Source organism: Durio zibethinus, chromosome 24 (genome assembly GCF_047325235.1).
Source record: "Durio zibethinus cultivar Kanyao isolate XHJ-2024 chromosome 24, ASM4732523v1, whole genome shotgun sequence".
Classification (NCBI taxonomy): Eukaryota; Viridiplantae; Streptophyta; class Magnoliopsida; order Malvales; family Malvaceae; genus Durio; species Durio zibethinus.
Window position 1 is genome coordinate 3,371,690 of NC_143185.1, and position 15,103 is coordinate 3,386,792.

The 15,103-nt window shown below is 30.4% G+C and overlaps 2 protein-coding genes across 2 annotated transcripts; one reads left to right on the top strand and one right to left on the bottom strand.

The window, feature by feature from the left end:
- The first annotated feature begins 4,341 nt into the window (after positions 1-4,341).
- Positions 4,342-6,620, top strand: LOC111316691 (uncharacterized). The gene is made up of 3 exons (XM_089753621.1): positions 4,342-4,552; positions 5,370-5,674; positions 5,765-6,620. Exons 1-3 carry the CDS (start codon positions 4,372-4,374, stop codon positions 6,476-6,478), a joined length of 1,200 nt encoding a protein of 399 aa, XP_089609747.1. The 5' UTR covers positions 4,342-4,371; the 3' UTR covers positions 6,479-6,620.
- Positions 6,621-6,815: 195 nt separating this feature from the next.
- On the bottom strand, positions 6,816-8,618 carry LOC111316692 (large ribosomal subunit protein eL34-like). Its single transcript, XM_022918751.2, has 4 exons — positions 8,436-8,618; positions 8,265-8,344; positions 7,234-7,343; positions 6,816-7,115 (listed from the first exon to the last, which is right to left on the bottom strand). Exons 1-4 carry the CDS (start codon positions 8,512-8,514, stop codon positions 7,022-7,024), a joined length of 363 nt encoding a protein of 120 aa, XP_022774486.2. The 5' UTR covers positions 8,515-8,618; the 3' UTR covers positions 6,816-7,021.
- Between the last annotated feature and the right edge of the window lie 6,485 nt (positions 8,619-15,103).

A 15,103-nucleotide genomic window follows, 5' to 3' on the forward strand; every position in this document is an offset into this window, starting at 1 on the left:
TCGACCTAATTCCGAATTTCTTTGATAAAATTGCTTAGCACATTCATATTCAGGATTCTTGCAATAATGGCATAATCTGTTTTTGGAGCGATAATGATAGTAATTTGGAACCATGCTACCAACAAGTTGAAACCTTCATTGCAGTCGCTGTTCATAGTCCAAGCACTAATTCTTGGAGAAACCTTCCTAAACAGTTAGCCTATATTCAAAGATTACCCAGGATCATTGTCAGACTTTTAGGTTTACTTAAAATGGGTCTTATCATAGTGGGCTATAACCAAAGGAGAATAGATTATTCTTGATACAACAGATATGGAAATTCTTCTTACATTTGATATGGCCAATGAAATTTTAATTGAGACATCATTTTTTGATTGCACTTTTAATCATTCTTTTAATAAAAGAAACATATGTTAATGAATTATAGATGTTAAAATTTGAATTTTAAATTTATTAAATATGATTATATAAATTAACTGAGTTAAACTCTAAATTTATAATAAAAGGATCTACTTTTGGCAATTTTACTCCACAAGCTAGATTACTCAATTCATGGTAATGAAAGCATCCGTTGCCACAGTTTTTTTGCTCCAACCATGAAGAGATATACAGTTAAAAGGTTTGATGTGTGGGTGTTGGGCCAACTAGGTTTAAAAGTATCATGGACAAAATTATTCCCAACTGGACCTGTTTTAGATGTCCAACGTCCATTACCAGCTAACAACAACGGTGGATTTTACTTTGGGAATGAAGAAACGAAACTGGTGAGGTTAATTCAAACACTCAAGAGATGAGGACTCTCAAAATCCCAGGTGAATTTTACAAGTTGAAATTTAAGCATATAGCTTACTTTCTCTGGGAACTGAAGTGGTATTTACCATTATTTATCTTTCTTTTGGTTTTTCTGGAACATAGCAGAATTCGATGTATTTGTTTCTATAATCAATTTGGTTAAGGGGAAGATTCACTTACCTTGTTGTAAAGTTAAAAAATTTTATTATAAATTAAAAAGAGTGTTAATCAATATCACTAAGCACTGATTAAGGTGAGATTTAAAAAAAAAAATTACTACAATTAATACATTGTTTTTTTCTTAAAGTCAATAAAAAACAAAGCATTGAATGTAAATTTTTTAAAAATAATAATTTAATTAATTTGATCCAATGTCTAGCACATTCGTTAACCAAACCCATTAATTAATTACTATTGTATGTAATCATGTCTTTTTCCTAACTAGATGATATCATTCGTCTCCAAGATCACATCAATTTTCATGCTATTTATTTATTGATTAATTTAATGCATTTATTGATCTTAAATTAATAGGATAATTTTGTTAATCATCTCATTCATCCCTTGTAGGCCAAATGGGTCTAGACTCTAAAGACAACCTACATAATTTAAATATATTTGTGCAATTTTGATTTTGTGTTGTCTTTTCCTTTTTGTTTCCACTCTTGAAACACTCTTGTTGGAATCTTAAACTTCACAATCATAGTAACATTTTCCTTTTAGTTGGATTTTTTAGAATATAAAGTTAACAGCATTTTAATTTTAGTTAATCAGACCAATAACTACGCAATATATTAATAAAATCTTAAAACTTTTAAATTTAATAATTTAAATTTAAATTTTAAGAATTTTAAACATAGAAAAAATTCAAACAATTAGGCACAAAAAAAATTGATATCAAGAGTTTTTGTTGTCAAAGACAACTAACTAACTAATTAATTAATTAATTAAACTACATGGGTTAATTTTTTCTTTTTTTATTATGCAAAGAGTATTACAATTCTAAATTAGGTACCACTCAAGTTTTAATTCAAATGATGTTTAGTAGCTTTGAATTAACAATAAAAAGAAGATAAGATTTGAGTTTTAACTTTACAAGAAAGCAATCAAGTTATTGCAACTATGGGATTATAAAAATATTCATAATAAGACAAAGTGATTATCCTCAAGCTTCTATCAAAGTTCGGCCCCTTGCATGATTGAGCAATTTGATGGCATGCGGCTAGCTATAAAGTAGGAGTAATAGCTTAAACAATTACAATTTGGTTATTTATGTATTTTATTAACTTATTTCGGCTATTATTGACCCCTACTTTAACAACATGATTTTTTTTCTATTAAAAATATTTTCGTTTGACAATCAAATTTAATCTTCAATTGCCGGTTATTTTGTTTTGTGTACGTGACTGATCCCAAAAACAAAAATAAAACATTAGGAGTCATAATTTAAAAATTAAAAAAAAAAATTATAAGTATTAATATTTTAACTTTAAAATTAATAATACTTATTTTTTAAAAGTGATTATATAAATTAATTGAATTAAAAATTTAGTCGTTAAAGATTCCTTTTATTACTTCTTAAACAAATATATAGCTTTTATGAGGGATTTTATTTCTAAATTGTGGATTCTACTCTTAAGTATGATGATGTATGTGTACCATTGAGCAATGCAATTTAAATGAGTAATATAATTTATTAATAATTATAATATATATTTTTTCCAAAATAGTTTAATAAATTAAGTAAAATAAAATAGTTCAAAAACGTTATTAGAAAATTAGAGTGGCCTAATTATAGAATATTGGTATTAGAGAATGACTTTCATGTGGGTTTTCCACATTGGGAACATGATTATCTTTATGAGATTAATTTTCACGTATAAAGAGAGTGCATGGAAGCTTAGATTGAAAGATTTTGACCCGTTGTGCCGGCAATGGGTGGCAAACCAAGGTTAAGGAACAGACACGAAGGCTTCTCAACGAGGCCAATGTTTGGGGGATTTAACTAATTTGGACTTCCTATTTGACCATTTGACCAAAGGATCTTCACCTATTTATTAAATGTTGTATCAGTCTATCTCTCTGGCAGCCAATATTGGTTAAATTTAAGCACGAGATATTAAAATTTAGCTCAATTAATTTATATACTTATTTTTAAAATATAACATCAATAAATTTAAAATTTAAATTCAATACTTGTAATTCTTCTTTTATCTTTAAGCTTCAATATATATATATATATATATATATATAAAAGCTTAAACAGGAAGACATTTACTTTAAATTAAGTACAGTACTCTTAGCCTCCCATTATCATTATTAGCACATGATATACATTTTTCTTATGACTTTGATCAAGTAAATACAATCATAATTGTATGTACAAATGCTTAGAACTATGGTAAATCCCTTCTATGGGTTAATAAATAAATTCTTAATGATTCTAAGTATTTAATTCGCTGACAAATATATATATATCTTTTAATCAAATATTTAGATTTTTTGTACACGGAGGATTGCAACTTCAGAAAGAGATTATAAGTATTAAAATTTGAACGATTTGTTGAATGTCACATCTTAGAGATAATTGTATGAATTAACTTAACTGAAATCTCTCATTCTTAAAAAAAAAAAAAGAAAAAAAAAAAAAAGAAAGACTTTACTCCCTGAAAATGAGGTATGTAGGGGATGTTCTGTCCATAGTCCAAGGCCAAATATTTAGAATGATGTGTTTTCAAGAGGGGTCAGGGGTGTACATTATTGGCATTATATGGCAGGTGACATTTTCATGTGCGACAGGGGATGAGGAAAGGAACAGAAAGGGTAGTTTTTGGATCAAGTGTATTGGAATTAATATTTTTCCTCAAAAGGGGTCACAGAGGATTTCTCAGAAAATCTCATGGATTAATTTGAATATAAATTTGAACATATTGTGTTAGTTGGTTCAGCCTTGTGTATAGGTAACAAAAAACTATTCAACCAAAGATTAATTTATGATACTGAAGGTTGCTTTGTCATCTTGTCTTTGATTTTTTTTTTATGATAAATTGAAGCTGAAGAGTGCGTGAAAACAATTTGCCGTTTTTTTTGGCCAATAAAACAATTTGGTGTTGAAAACGCAAAAAACAGCTGAATCTGTAGTCATATTCAAATAATTAAATTGGATTGAAAAAGCATCATATGGGGTTGAGAATGAAAGGGAGTTCAATTCGATTAAAATTCTCACTGCCTTGACTTGAATTTGCTAGAAAATCCATTCTTTAAAGAGAGCTCAGCTTGGCTCAACTTCTTACCAAAGTCATCGTGATTTTCGCAGAAACAAGCTCTCCCTGAAAGGGCGGCCTAAGCTCCGGAGACAGAACCCTTCTCAGGGAGCATATAATGGCTTTGAAACAAGTGAACTAAACTAGTACAGTAATCTTGGTTCTCTCTTCGAGTTCATGTCCCACAACCGCTTCAGAGCTTAAGTTCCAACAGTTGCATCAATAGATTAGGTCATCGCCTAATATATTCAGTTTGTAGAAATTATATCATCAACTTGTTGCCTCTTTACAGTCTTTGGAAAAGAGTAAGAGTAACATGGATGAGAAGAATGATGTTGATAAGGTTGAAGATGTGATGTTGCCTGGTTTTCGATTTCATCCAACAGATGAGGAGCTTGTCGGATTTTACCTCAAGAGAAAGATCCAGCAGAGACCTTTGCCGATTGAGCTGATTAAGCAAGTTGACATATATAAGCATGAACCCTGGGATCTTCCAAGTGAGTTTTCATCATTTCCATACTCTCTTATATGAATACTTGGTCAGAATTTGCCTTTACTTTCCTTCTATGGTGATTCACTTCACCCAAATAAAGTATATACACCTTTTGTTTGGCTTCCAAGAAACATAAGAACTTTCTTTTCATTTCATAGTGGTAGAATAGTATTGTTTAATATTATCAGGTAAGATGTTCATAAATTAGATACCTTTCCATGTTTGGCTGGTTCTCTTATGCGGGAATAAGTAAGGGTGTAAACAAGCTACACCTAAACAAATTTTGTTATATTTGTGATCTATTTGTTAAATTAACGAATTCTGAATATTATTCATAATTGTTTATTAAGTTTAATAAACAAACAAATACTGAGTTTGTACACGAATTGTTCATCGAATGCTGTCTGTTACACTTTGAATGTATAATAATCAGACATGAATGAATTTTATTATATTCATAATCTGTTTGTTTAATTAACTAACTCTGGAATGTTGTTTGTAGTAATTTGTTATACAAAACAAATGAATATAAACGAACAAAAACCGAATTTATTTATGAACTATTCATCAAATATTCTGTTTATTTACGCCTAAAGTAGACATAAGCTCACAAAAGTTTCAACATCAATGCTGTCCAGTGTCAAAATTGTCTGTTACTTTGTCTGTATTATTATGCTCTCATCTTTCTCTCTAATGTTCAGAGAGAACATTTAAGAATAATCTTTAATTTTCTTTGCTGAACTACTTATCTTGGTCCCTCTAACTCTAAGGAAAAAATATCGAGTACCTTGATTTTTTTTTTTTTTCCATTTTTCTATGAGTAGAGCTAGCAGCTTCAGGTGAGAAAGAGTGGTATTTCTACTGCCCAAGAGACCGTAAATATAGAAACAGTGCAAGGCCTAACAGAGTCACAGGAGCCGGGTTTTGGAAGGCGACTGGAACAGACAGGCCTATTTACTCTTCTGATGGCACCAAGTGTATTGGTTTGAAGAAGTCCCTAGTGTTCTACAGAGGCAGAGCTGCCAAAGGGATTAAAACAGACTGGATGATGCATGAATTTCGGCTACCTTCACTCTCAGACTCAACACCACCAAAGAAGCTCTTAGACAAAAGCCTTCCCGCAAATGTAATGATCCTTGAATTAATTGTCCAATGTTTTGTTTAATCAGGAACTGTCTAAAATTATGAGTTTCTTTAATTTGCCCTTGTTCCACAGGATGCATGGGCTATTTGTAGGATATTCAAAAAAACCAATTCCATGGTTCAAAGAGCTCTTTCTCACTCTTGGATATCCTCATTACCTGAGACTACAGCGTCTGACATAATCCACCAAGGTGCACCTTGCACTCAGTTTAGCTCAGAAAATATTTCTTGCACAACGGAAATCGGATCAGCGATACAGTTATGCAGCAACATTGAACTCCAACAAGGCTCCACTGCTAGTTTTTCTGCTCTAGATATTCCCTCTTATAAATCATCCAATCCTACAGTGTATAGGCCATCTCCATTTCCCGTTTCCAACGGAGACCTTTACAACAACTTCCTGTTCCCTCAGCTTGACATTTCTGGATCCCTCAAGTGTACAGTTGATGCTTCCTCCATGCTATTAAGCCCAATCATGATCACCGATGTTAGTAAGGCCTCCGAGAGTATAGATTTTGGAGGGCAACAACAGCAATACAATGGCTTCTCAATCAACTTGCCCCAAGATATGCAAGGCAATACAGATGTAGGAGAAAGTGAGGAGGAAGCGAGGAAGAACTCGAATGCAAACCCTGAGGATAACCATTGGGGGACTATACGATCAATGGGATTTCCTTTCAGCTCGTCTCCGAGTGTGCCTGATTCATGGAAGCCTAATCTACCATGGTATTCACCTCAATGTCCGAGCGAGATGTCCACTAATTCAACTGACAAATGCTATACTTGAAACAGATGTCTACTAGTTTTGGATTCTTAAGTTGAAGCTAGTATTTGCAGCACACCTATTCACAGTATTATTGTACAGATTTCACATATTACAACCATACATCACAGGCTGAATATTTGCCCTTATTTGTTTCCATATCTTCTTCTCCCACTTCCTTATTTCTTTACCTTCATTTAACAAACAGCTTCACTATTCCCCTTGGTATGAACAACTTTCAACAATCTCCAATAAACCATATTAATCCTGCTGAAGATTTTAGAAATATTTTGAACAGCCATCTTTAAACATAATAAGGAAAAATGGAAAAAAAAATTAAGGCTTAATAACAGAAGCCAACTCAAAATAATAAACCATCATTAAAACAATAACTTGGCAATTGATTTGTCGTCAAATGAAAAAGCAGCAAACTAATCAATTTTGAACAAACTAGAAGGAAAATATTGAAATTCAGTTCTACATTTCATCATCACCACAACAACAACCAAAATTTCTCTCAGGTGAATCGAACAAGCCAAATAATTCAGCTTCATCGCATCTAAATTCCTAATTCTTTGAGGTTTGCTTTTCCTTTGCCTTCTGGATTTTCAGAACCTTCTTCACAATTTTTTGCTCTTCCACCAAGAAGGCTCGAATTATCCTTAGAAAGATAAAAGGCAGAAACAGAATAATAAGATTTGCATCAATTACTACGAACAAAGAAAAAAAGGAGCATCAAAAACCATTTAACAGCTATTAAATAATGCACATAATTGTACCTCTCTCTAACAGCACTTCCAGACAAAACACCACCATAGGCACGATTCACGGTCCTGCAGTTCCTAGGCAATCTAGACCTCTTGTACTCAGCAGGTCTCAAGTGAGGAATCTGCAAAGAAGTGATACCAGAAAAACATGAGAGCAAGTTCAAAAGCTTCACAATGATTCCGATCAACCTCATGTTCTATAAAAACCAAAACAGACTACTTAAACAAGCAACATAAAATGATAGATCATAAAAAATACCATACTCTCTACATTGGCCAAAAAGGTTTTACATTTCCACTTAATATGCTACCATAAAGCGCCACAGTTGTAAATTTCCACCATATATGAATATGCAACCTTAGGGATGGACCTGAAAATTCATGCATCCGTATTGTGTTGTGCTTAGTTCATGTGAAAGACGAGTATAACACGAAAATTCTGTTGTCACAATTTGCATTCACACACCAAACAAGATACACATTTTTTTACTTTTACCAAACCTATATACGATTTTTGTTAATTTTATATCCTATCACTTTCATTGTTTTCATATATTTTCATGTCATGTCTAAAATCATCAGATTTAGATGACTGAAAGATATCATCCGTCCCTAAATTTTCAGATGAACACATTCTTATTATAGGATATAAAACTGTCAAAAGCGAATACTTTGCATACTAAACTATCAGCATTGCACTAGCTTCAAATAAAAGTAGAAATATTGAAAATAGCTAACGATCATTATTTCACATTTTATAACTCTTAGATCTTAAAACTATGATATAATGCTAATCTAAACAGTTTTAAAATCTATGCTTAATTCGGAACATAAAATTCATTAAGCAACATAAAACAATGAATATAAACAGAGAAAAGTAATATTTTTATTATCAAATCATCATTTTCTTAATAACATAAACACAAAAGGGTATATTCAGTTCATATAGTTATTCGATCAAACTAACAATAAAAACTCAAAATTTCAACCCAAAAATCCAAGTTCAACCAAACAACAAAAAGAAAGAAAAGAAAAGAACTTACACCCTGAATTCTCTTTCCAGTAACAGGACACTTAGGGCCACTAGCTCTCTTCTTAGTAGTCTGATAAACCAATTTCCCACCTGCAAAAAAAGAGGGAAAAAAAAGCATTATTTTTATTGTAAAAGCAACAGAGCACCAAAAGCGGCATCGTTTATAAACTTCAAGACTCACCGGGGGTCTTAACGACACGGTGTTGGTTCGATTTGGTAGCATAGCTATGGCGAGTTCGATAAGTGAGCCTTTGAACCATTTTTTTGAGGTTTTAAAGCTTTGGGTTTTATTTTCTCTGCTCTGTTTTTGGGATGACGAGAGAGAGACAGAGCGGAGAGCAGGAGGCCAAAGGAACTTGAATCGGAGAACAGAAAGTATAAATAGGGATTATTTTGGATAGAAGCCCTAGATCGGACGGTTCGAAAATTTGGGGCTATGTTTATCAACGGTTGAGATTACGTGTGTTTTTCTATTTGATGAAGATAAAATAATTTAAATTTTATTTTTTTATTAAGTTATTTTAATGTTTATTTGATTTTTTTTTCTCTTTTAACTGAGTTTCGTGTGCTAAACCGAAAACAACTTTCGAAAAATCAAAATTTTTCTTAGAAGAAATTTCTCAGAAAATAAATTATTTTTTATTATTTGGATGGTGTAAAGGAAATTAATTTGTGGTGTTTGTTCCAATGAAAAACAATTCATATTTTCTTCTTTTCACAATCCTCCAACTTCTCTTTACAAAATTTATCATGGTATCATGATCTTAAATCCAAATTAACCAAAATCTTGAAAATACATCAAACCCATTTCTTTTCCAAATCGTGCTCAACAACTGAAGCACGTTTCTTCTTCAAATATGCCTCTGCCATAGTTTGATTAAAATGGAAAAAGCTTGTAGAGAAGTCTTTTATGGGGTTCGTGAGGTTTTTTTTTTTTTTTTTTTTAAATTAGCTATGATGTAAACGTAGCATCGAAAGAACAAATGATGGGAGGTGTTCTTCGTATGATGATAAATGTGTCTAAGATGTTCTATTCGGTGAGATGTTTATAATTTATTATTTATTATATTTATTAATTTAAAATACGATAATATAATATAAATATAATACGAATAAAAAATATAAAAAATGATATGATTTAAAATTTATATAATAATTATATATAAATTTAATAAAATTAAAAAATATATTTTATATTTTTATATCGATATAAATTATAATAAATAATTTTTTATATAAAATATAATATAAATATATAAATTTTAATAATTTATACTATATTAATATACAAATCGTCGAATCTATTACTTATTTTGCTTTCATTGTTGCCTCATTTTGATCTAGATTTTGTTGGATTTTGATCTCATCTTTGACTTCTTAGTGACTGCAAAGAAGGTGTGGAGGAGAGAAGTTGCCACTGGTTGCTTCAGTGGCGGCCATTGGAGTTGGGTGAGTCTGTTCGTTGGGTTTGTAGGACGGTCTTAGGGAGTTCAAAGGTAAGAAGGATTTGGCAAAATAATAATAATAATAATAATAATAATAATATTATGACGGTAAAATTATCTTTTGGACTAAAAATTTAGAAGACAATTTCCTAAAAATTTAGCATTATTTGCCTTTTGATCAAAAATTAATTTCTGTTGATTTCAATTTTTTTTTTTGTTCAAACACAAATTCACAAAAAATTATTTTTGAAAATTATTTTTCACCGAAACAAATGAAATCTTGAATTAGAGATTGAATTTATTTTATTGTTCTCAAAAATTAAAGAATATTATGTATTTGGTAAGAAAGAAAAAGGAAGGAATGAAAAAAAAAGTGAGAAAAATAAGAGGAAAGAAAAAAAATTATTATGTTTGGTATGACATATAAAAAAATAGAAAAAAAAGATATTAAGAGTAAAGTTATAAATAAAGTTATTAATTTAAGTTTAATAAGTATTTTTATCTTATATTAAGAAAATACACCAAGAAAATATATAATCCACTCATTTTCTTTCTCCTTTATTATTTTCAAAAGTATTTCATTTACAATTTTTTTTACTACAATTTTATAATTAATCAATCACAACAAAAAATTTATGTAAAGGTTTATCATTTAAAAATGTGAGCTCTATATAATTTTTTCATAAATTCTTCAAAAACTAAATTTTAATTAATTAATTGTATTACAATAATTATAAGTAATATACTCATTATTTCTCTCTTAAGAAGGAAATGGTCAAAAAATTAATTTTTCCATCTACACCCTTTTTTTACTTCCTCTTGCCTCTTATGTTAGATTTAAAACTTTATATAATTAAAATATCCATTTAATGTTATTTTAAATATTTATACCTTTATTTAAATTATAAATTCTTTTCTTATAATCTCTTCCAGACTATGTGAAATCGTATTATTATATTATGATCACTCTAATTTAAGAAAAAATCTAAATATCATCTGTATCATTCATCCAAAATTCATCTTATTATTTACATTTACAAACATACATATATAAAAAAGACAAACCCTGTGATATAAGACTCCCCATTTTACGAGGGTTAGGGTAAGGATCCATAGTACGCAACTTTTCCTTTACATTTTTTATAGAGAGACTATTTCCAAAACTTTCGATCTCAAAGGAACATCCTTACCATTGCTCCAAGACTTGTCCTTTTACACACATACATATATATTTTTAAAATAATTCAAATCCAGTTCTTCTAATAGGGAGAGATAAACACTTATCATTAAATCAAATACTCATATTTGTACATCATACATTAGAAGAAGCATAATTATACTTACAAATCTACAAGCAATGTATTGGGTTGGAAAAAGTATAGGACAAACTATATACATTAGATACAACATCAAATTCCTTTCAACAGCACCAAAATCACATGAATATACCTCGAAGTACACTGTTGTTGGCTCAAAAACAATTAAATGAATGTCAAAATTTTTTACTACTTGAGAGATCATTATCAGTTTAATCTAACCAGATTATTCTATAATTCAGCTTTCTTTTGGCTAAATTGGACTGTTCTACAAAAGAATTACTTACTATCAATATCACTTTCATGCAGATTGACGTGGACAGCCACCAATTCATTTGAAAATGTTGTATATCTGTATCTATAATACCTATCATCTTGCAATTTACATTTAGTTTCTATATTATACCAATCAAAGAAAAGGTTTAGTTGGCCAAAGAAAAGAAACCTTCTTAACAAACATCTCACTATGAAAAGAAATTTTCATGTTTCCTTTTATTTCCATCTGTTTAGCCATGGTTTTTAGGTTCCATTGAGAGCCTGATGGAAGTCCTTCTATCACATTTCCAAATGGAGTACCAGGGTGCATTTTTTCATCGCACTGGGATGTGATGGAATCCAACAATTTTTTGGCCTCCAACTGCATTGTGGGATGCATTTGGATAGAACCCTAATTGGGGGCTTCCAACTACGTTAGACCCTATGGCAGTCAACTGCCTCGTGTAAACTTGACATCTTTAAGATATTTCAACTATGGTAATTGACTGTTTTTGGTAGAGTTATCAAATGTCATACCTAATTTCGACGTTACTATTGTTTTTAATTTCATCATAATCAATTTCACTATTTATCCAATTAAATGAAACCTTAGTTAATTTGCAACCTTCTGTCTGAGTGGCTTAACTCCCCTCAATGCCTACGCAATGGGTGGAACAAATCAATTAGGATAGAATAATGCCTTTTGTTTTAGTTCATTGCCAATGGAGAAGGTAAGAAGGTAGCAGATTGTGTAGGAAATTAAGAAAGTGTTAGCAAGTTCCCTAGCTTCCTACTTGTCTCTTTCTTGCAAACCTGTTTAAACTATTCTCTTAAAATATTACTGATAATAGCTGGCAGAATCAACTAATGTCCGAGGATTTCACAATTTTCACATGGCTAGCTGTTGCTTCCTGGGGATTTTATTTCAGCATTTAAGAAGCCAAGACCTAGTTGATTGTGTAAACACCATTTTATTATTATTATTATTATTATTATTTATTTAATATTTTTTACTCTTTTTTCTTTCTTCTTTCTTTCCTTCTTTTTTTTTCGTTCTTCTCCTTCCTTATCCGATTCAAATCTAATGCATTAAATGCACAATTTCTAAAGTCTAAAATCACCACCGCTAGCTGCTAACGGTCGATCGACAAGCATCCTATCATGCATGACAAGCGTGGATTTTCAGTTGAAAAAAATGGGATTTGAATCCCAGAAGATCTAGGATTTGAATCCCAAAAAGTTCTATAAATAGAGTTTGTTATCTGCAAACAAAAGATGAAAAAAAAAATCAAAAAAAGAAGGCGAAAAAAATTCAAAAAAAAAAGAGCTTTTTGTAAAAAAAAAAAATAAAGTCATTTTGCAAAAACAAAAAAAAAAGGCAAAAACAATCCCCTGGAATGGGGAACCTAGCACTGGAGAAGCTATCTACAAAAAAGAAATCAGTTTTTAGTTTTAAAAAAAAAAAACCCGAAAGTTTGAGATCCGAGATCCGCACAACTAACCTGACGACCCGTTCTCCCTTTGACCCCTGACCGGTTCATCTGAACCAATCTAGACCAGGTCGAACCGTCCCTGAACCATCAGACCGAACCGAGCCGTCGATTCGATCGGACCCGCGTTGACTAGACCATTGACCGATCCAATTCAGGTAAAAAAAATTTTTTTTAATTTTTTTAAAGATTTTTTTATATATTATTTTTGTTATTTTAATTATTATTATTAACATTTATGCATGCAAAAATGTTTAAATTTACCAAAATAAATTTTTATTGTTTTATAATATTTAATAATATAAAATTGATAAAAAATAAGAAAAGAAAATTTTATCCAATGATGGGATTTAAAGGTATTTCGAGTAGTGATACCTATAAAATCTCTAGGTGAGAAAATTTTTTTTAAATACTACCAGTATATTGGAGTATTTATAAACTTTTTTCAATACGATAAAATTTTTCTTTTTGTTAACAATAAATAAAAATTAATTAATATATTAAAAAATACTTATATAAATAAAAAAAAAAATTTTTATCCAATGATGGGATTCTAAAAGTATTTCGAGTAGAGATGCTTTAAGAAATCCTTAGGTGAGAAGATTTTTTTTAAAATATTACCAGTGTACTAGAATATTTATAGAAAAATTCAACACAATTAAAATTTTTTTCTTCAAAATTAAAAATAAAATAATTAATAAAACAATTAATAAAATTTTTGAAAAAGAATAAAATGTGTGCATCAACATGTTATTATTTGCATTGCATACATGACACAATTTTTTTATGAAAAGTAAATTCAGACCTCTAAAGATGAGATTCTAAGGTACTTCAAGAAGTGATGCCTAAAAAATCTCTAGGTGAGAAAGAATTCTTCTAATATTACCAACGTATTGGAATATTTTAGGAATTATTTCAATAAAAATGTTCTAACTTATTTTTCTCAAATAATATTTGAATATAAAAACAATAAATAAAAAATAAAAAAATCAAGAAAATTAATTTTCAAATACCGAAATAAGATTATTTTTATCAAAATCGAAGGATAACAATGTAGTTAATTGGTACCGTTTAAACGGACGTTGTTAGGGTGCTAATCATTCCCCACACGTAACCAACTACTGAACCTAAATTGTTGCGTAAAACCTAAAATTATCTTTTTAATAAATTTTAATTAATTTTAAGATTTCATTAAAAGGATATGTTTTAATAGGTGGTCAATCGCACCTAGCCAAAAAAGATTAGTGGTGACTCCATTATTTTATTATTTCATTTTCAAATTCATCGGACGGATACAAAACCATTACGACAGCTTGACGACTCCACTAGGGATAGCCATTTGTTTTTAAGAGTCAGGCCAAAATTGACTATGTGTTATCCTCAAATTTTGATTTAAACAGTCTTAAGCCCTCGTGAGGTGATAATCTCCGTAATGGCAAGCGAAATACTTCTACTTATATTGAACCCTTTTCATTCATAGCCTGTAATGGGTGAAGATCGAGGTCTCTTACTAGTCTAGCATGGATGACAATGAGAAACAATTTGAGAACCTTTAAACACGTGTCAATCCAAACTCAGCATGTAATAAGCCTAGGAAACCAACCTTAGGTACAGCCTCATCTACCTTATTGTAAAAAATACCTAAGAATAAAAAGTTATGTGTAATACAAAACAAAACAAAAAATCTCAAAAAAAAAAAAATTTGCTTTCAAACCCCATCCTCACACTAACTCAATTTTGTTTTTTTTTTTTTATATAAATCATATCATACAGTTCTACATCGAGATATTTACTTTAGGATATATTTCTCTCCAAAAAGTTTTCATGGATCTCGTAAAACTTCAAATTTGCTCATTCTCAGTCAGTGTCCTATGTGAGCCATATAATGAAGTATATGTTTGGTCAAAAGAAGCCCAACAAAATAATGAAGATTGCTTGCCTATCGGCTATGTGTCAAAGTTGCCCGAGAAGTTGCATTTGGATCTTACACAGAATGATTTAGAAGATTTAGCTGCTATATGGGAACAATTAAATGAAGAAAGAAAAAAAAGCCTTTGTAAGACGTATGGGTAGATTGCATCTTTTATTTCAGTAGTGATCGATGAGCAATTGATAAGGGCAGCTATACAATTTTGGGATCCATCCTATAGATGCTTCACTTTTAATCAAGAAGATTTGATGTCAACTATTGAAGAGTATTCGATTTTGCTCGGGATAAAACTACAGTGTCCAGATAAAGTATTCACCTAAAAGTTAAAATCAGGTTATCGTAAAGAGTTGGCCAAGTTTATAGGGGTTAAAGTGGAAACCATTGATTCTTTTGCGAAGCCTAAAGGTGAACAT

Coding starts and splice junctions, on each gene's coding strand:
- LOC111316692 (XM_022918751.2), bottom strand. CDS start 8,514: ATGGTTCAAAGGCTCACTTATCGAACTCGCCATAGCTATGCTACCAAA. Junction 7,344..8,264: donor CTGGAAAGAGAATTCAGGGT/GTAAGTTCTTTT, acceptor ACTTCTTTGCAG/ATTCCTCACTTGAGACCTGC. Junction 7,116..7,233: donor GGAAGTGCTGTTAGAGAGAG/GTACAATTATGT, acceptor TATCTTTCTAAG/GATAATTCGAGCCTTCTTGG.
- LOC111316691 (XM_089753621.1), top strand. CDS start 4,372: ATGGATGAGAAGAATGATGTTGATAAGGTTGAAGATGTGATGTTGCCT. Junction 4,553..5,369: donor TGAACCCTGGGATCTTCCAA/GTGAGTTTTCAT, acceptor TTTTTCTATGAG/TAGAGCTAGCAGCTTCAGGT. Junction 5,675..5,764: donor ACAAAAGCCTTCCCGCAAAT/GTAATGATCCTT, acceptor CTTGTTCCACAG/GATGCATGGGCTATTTGTAG.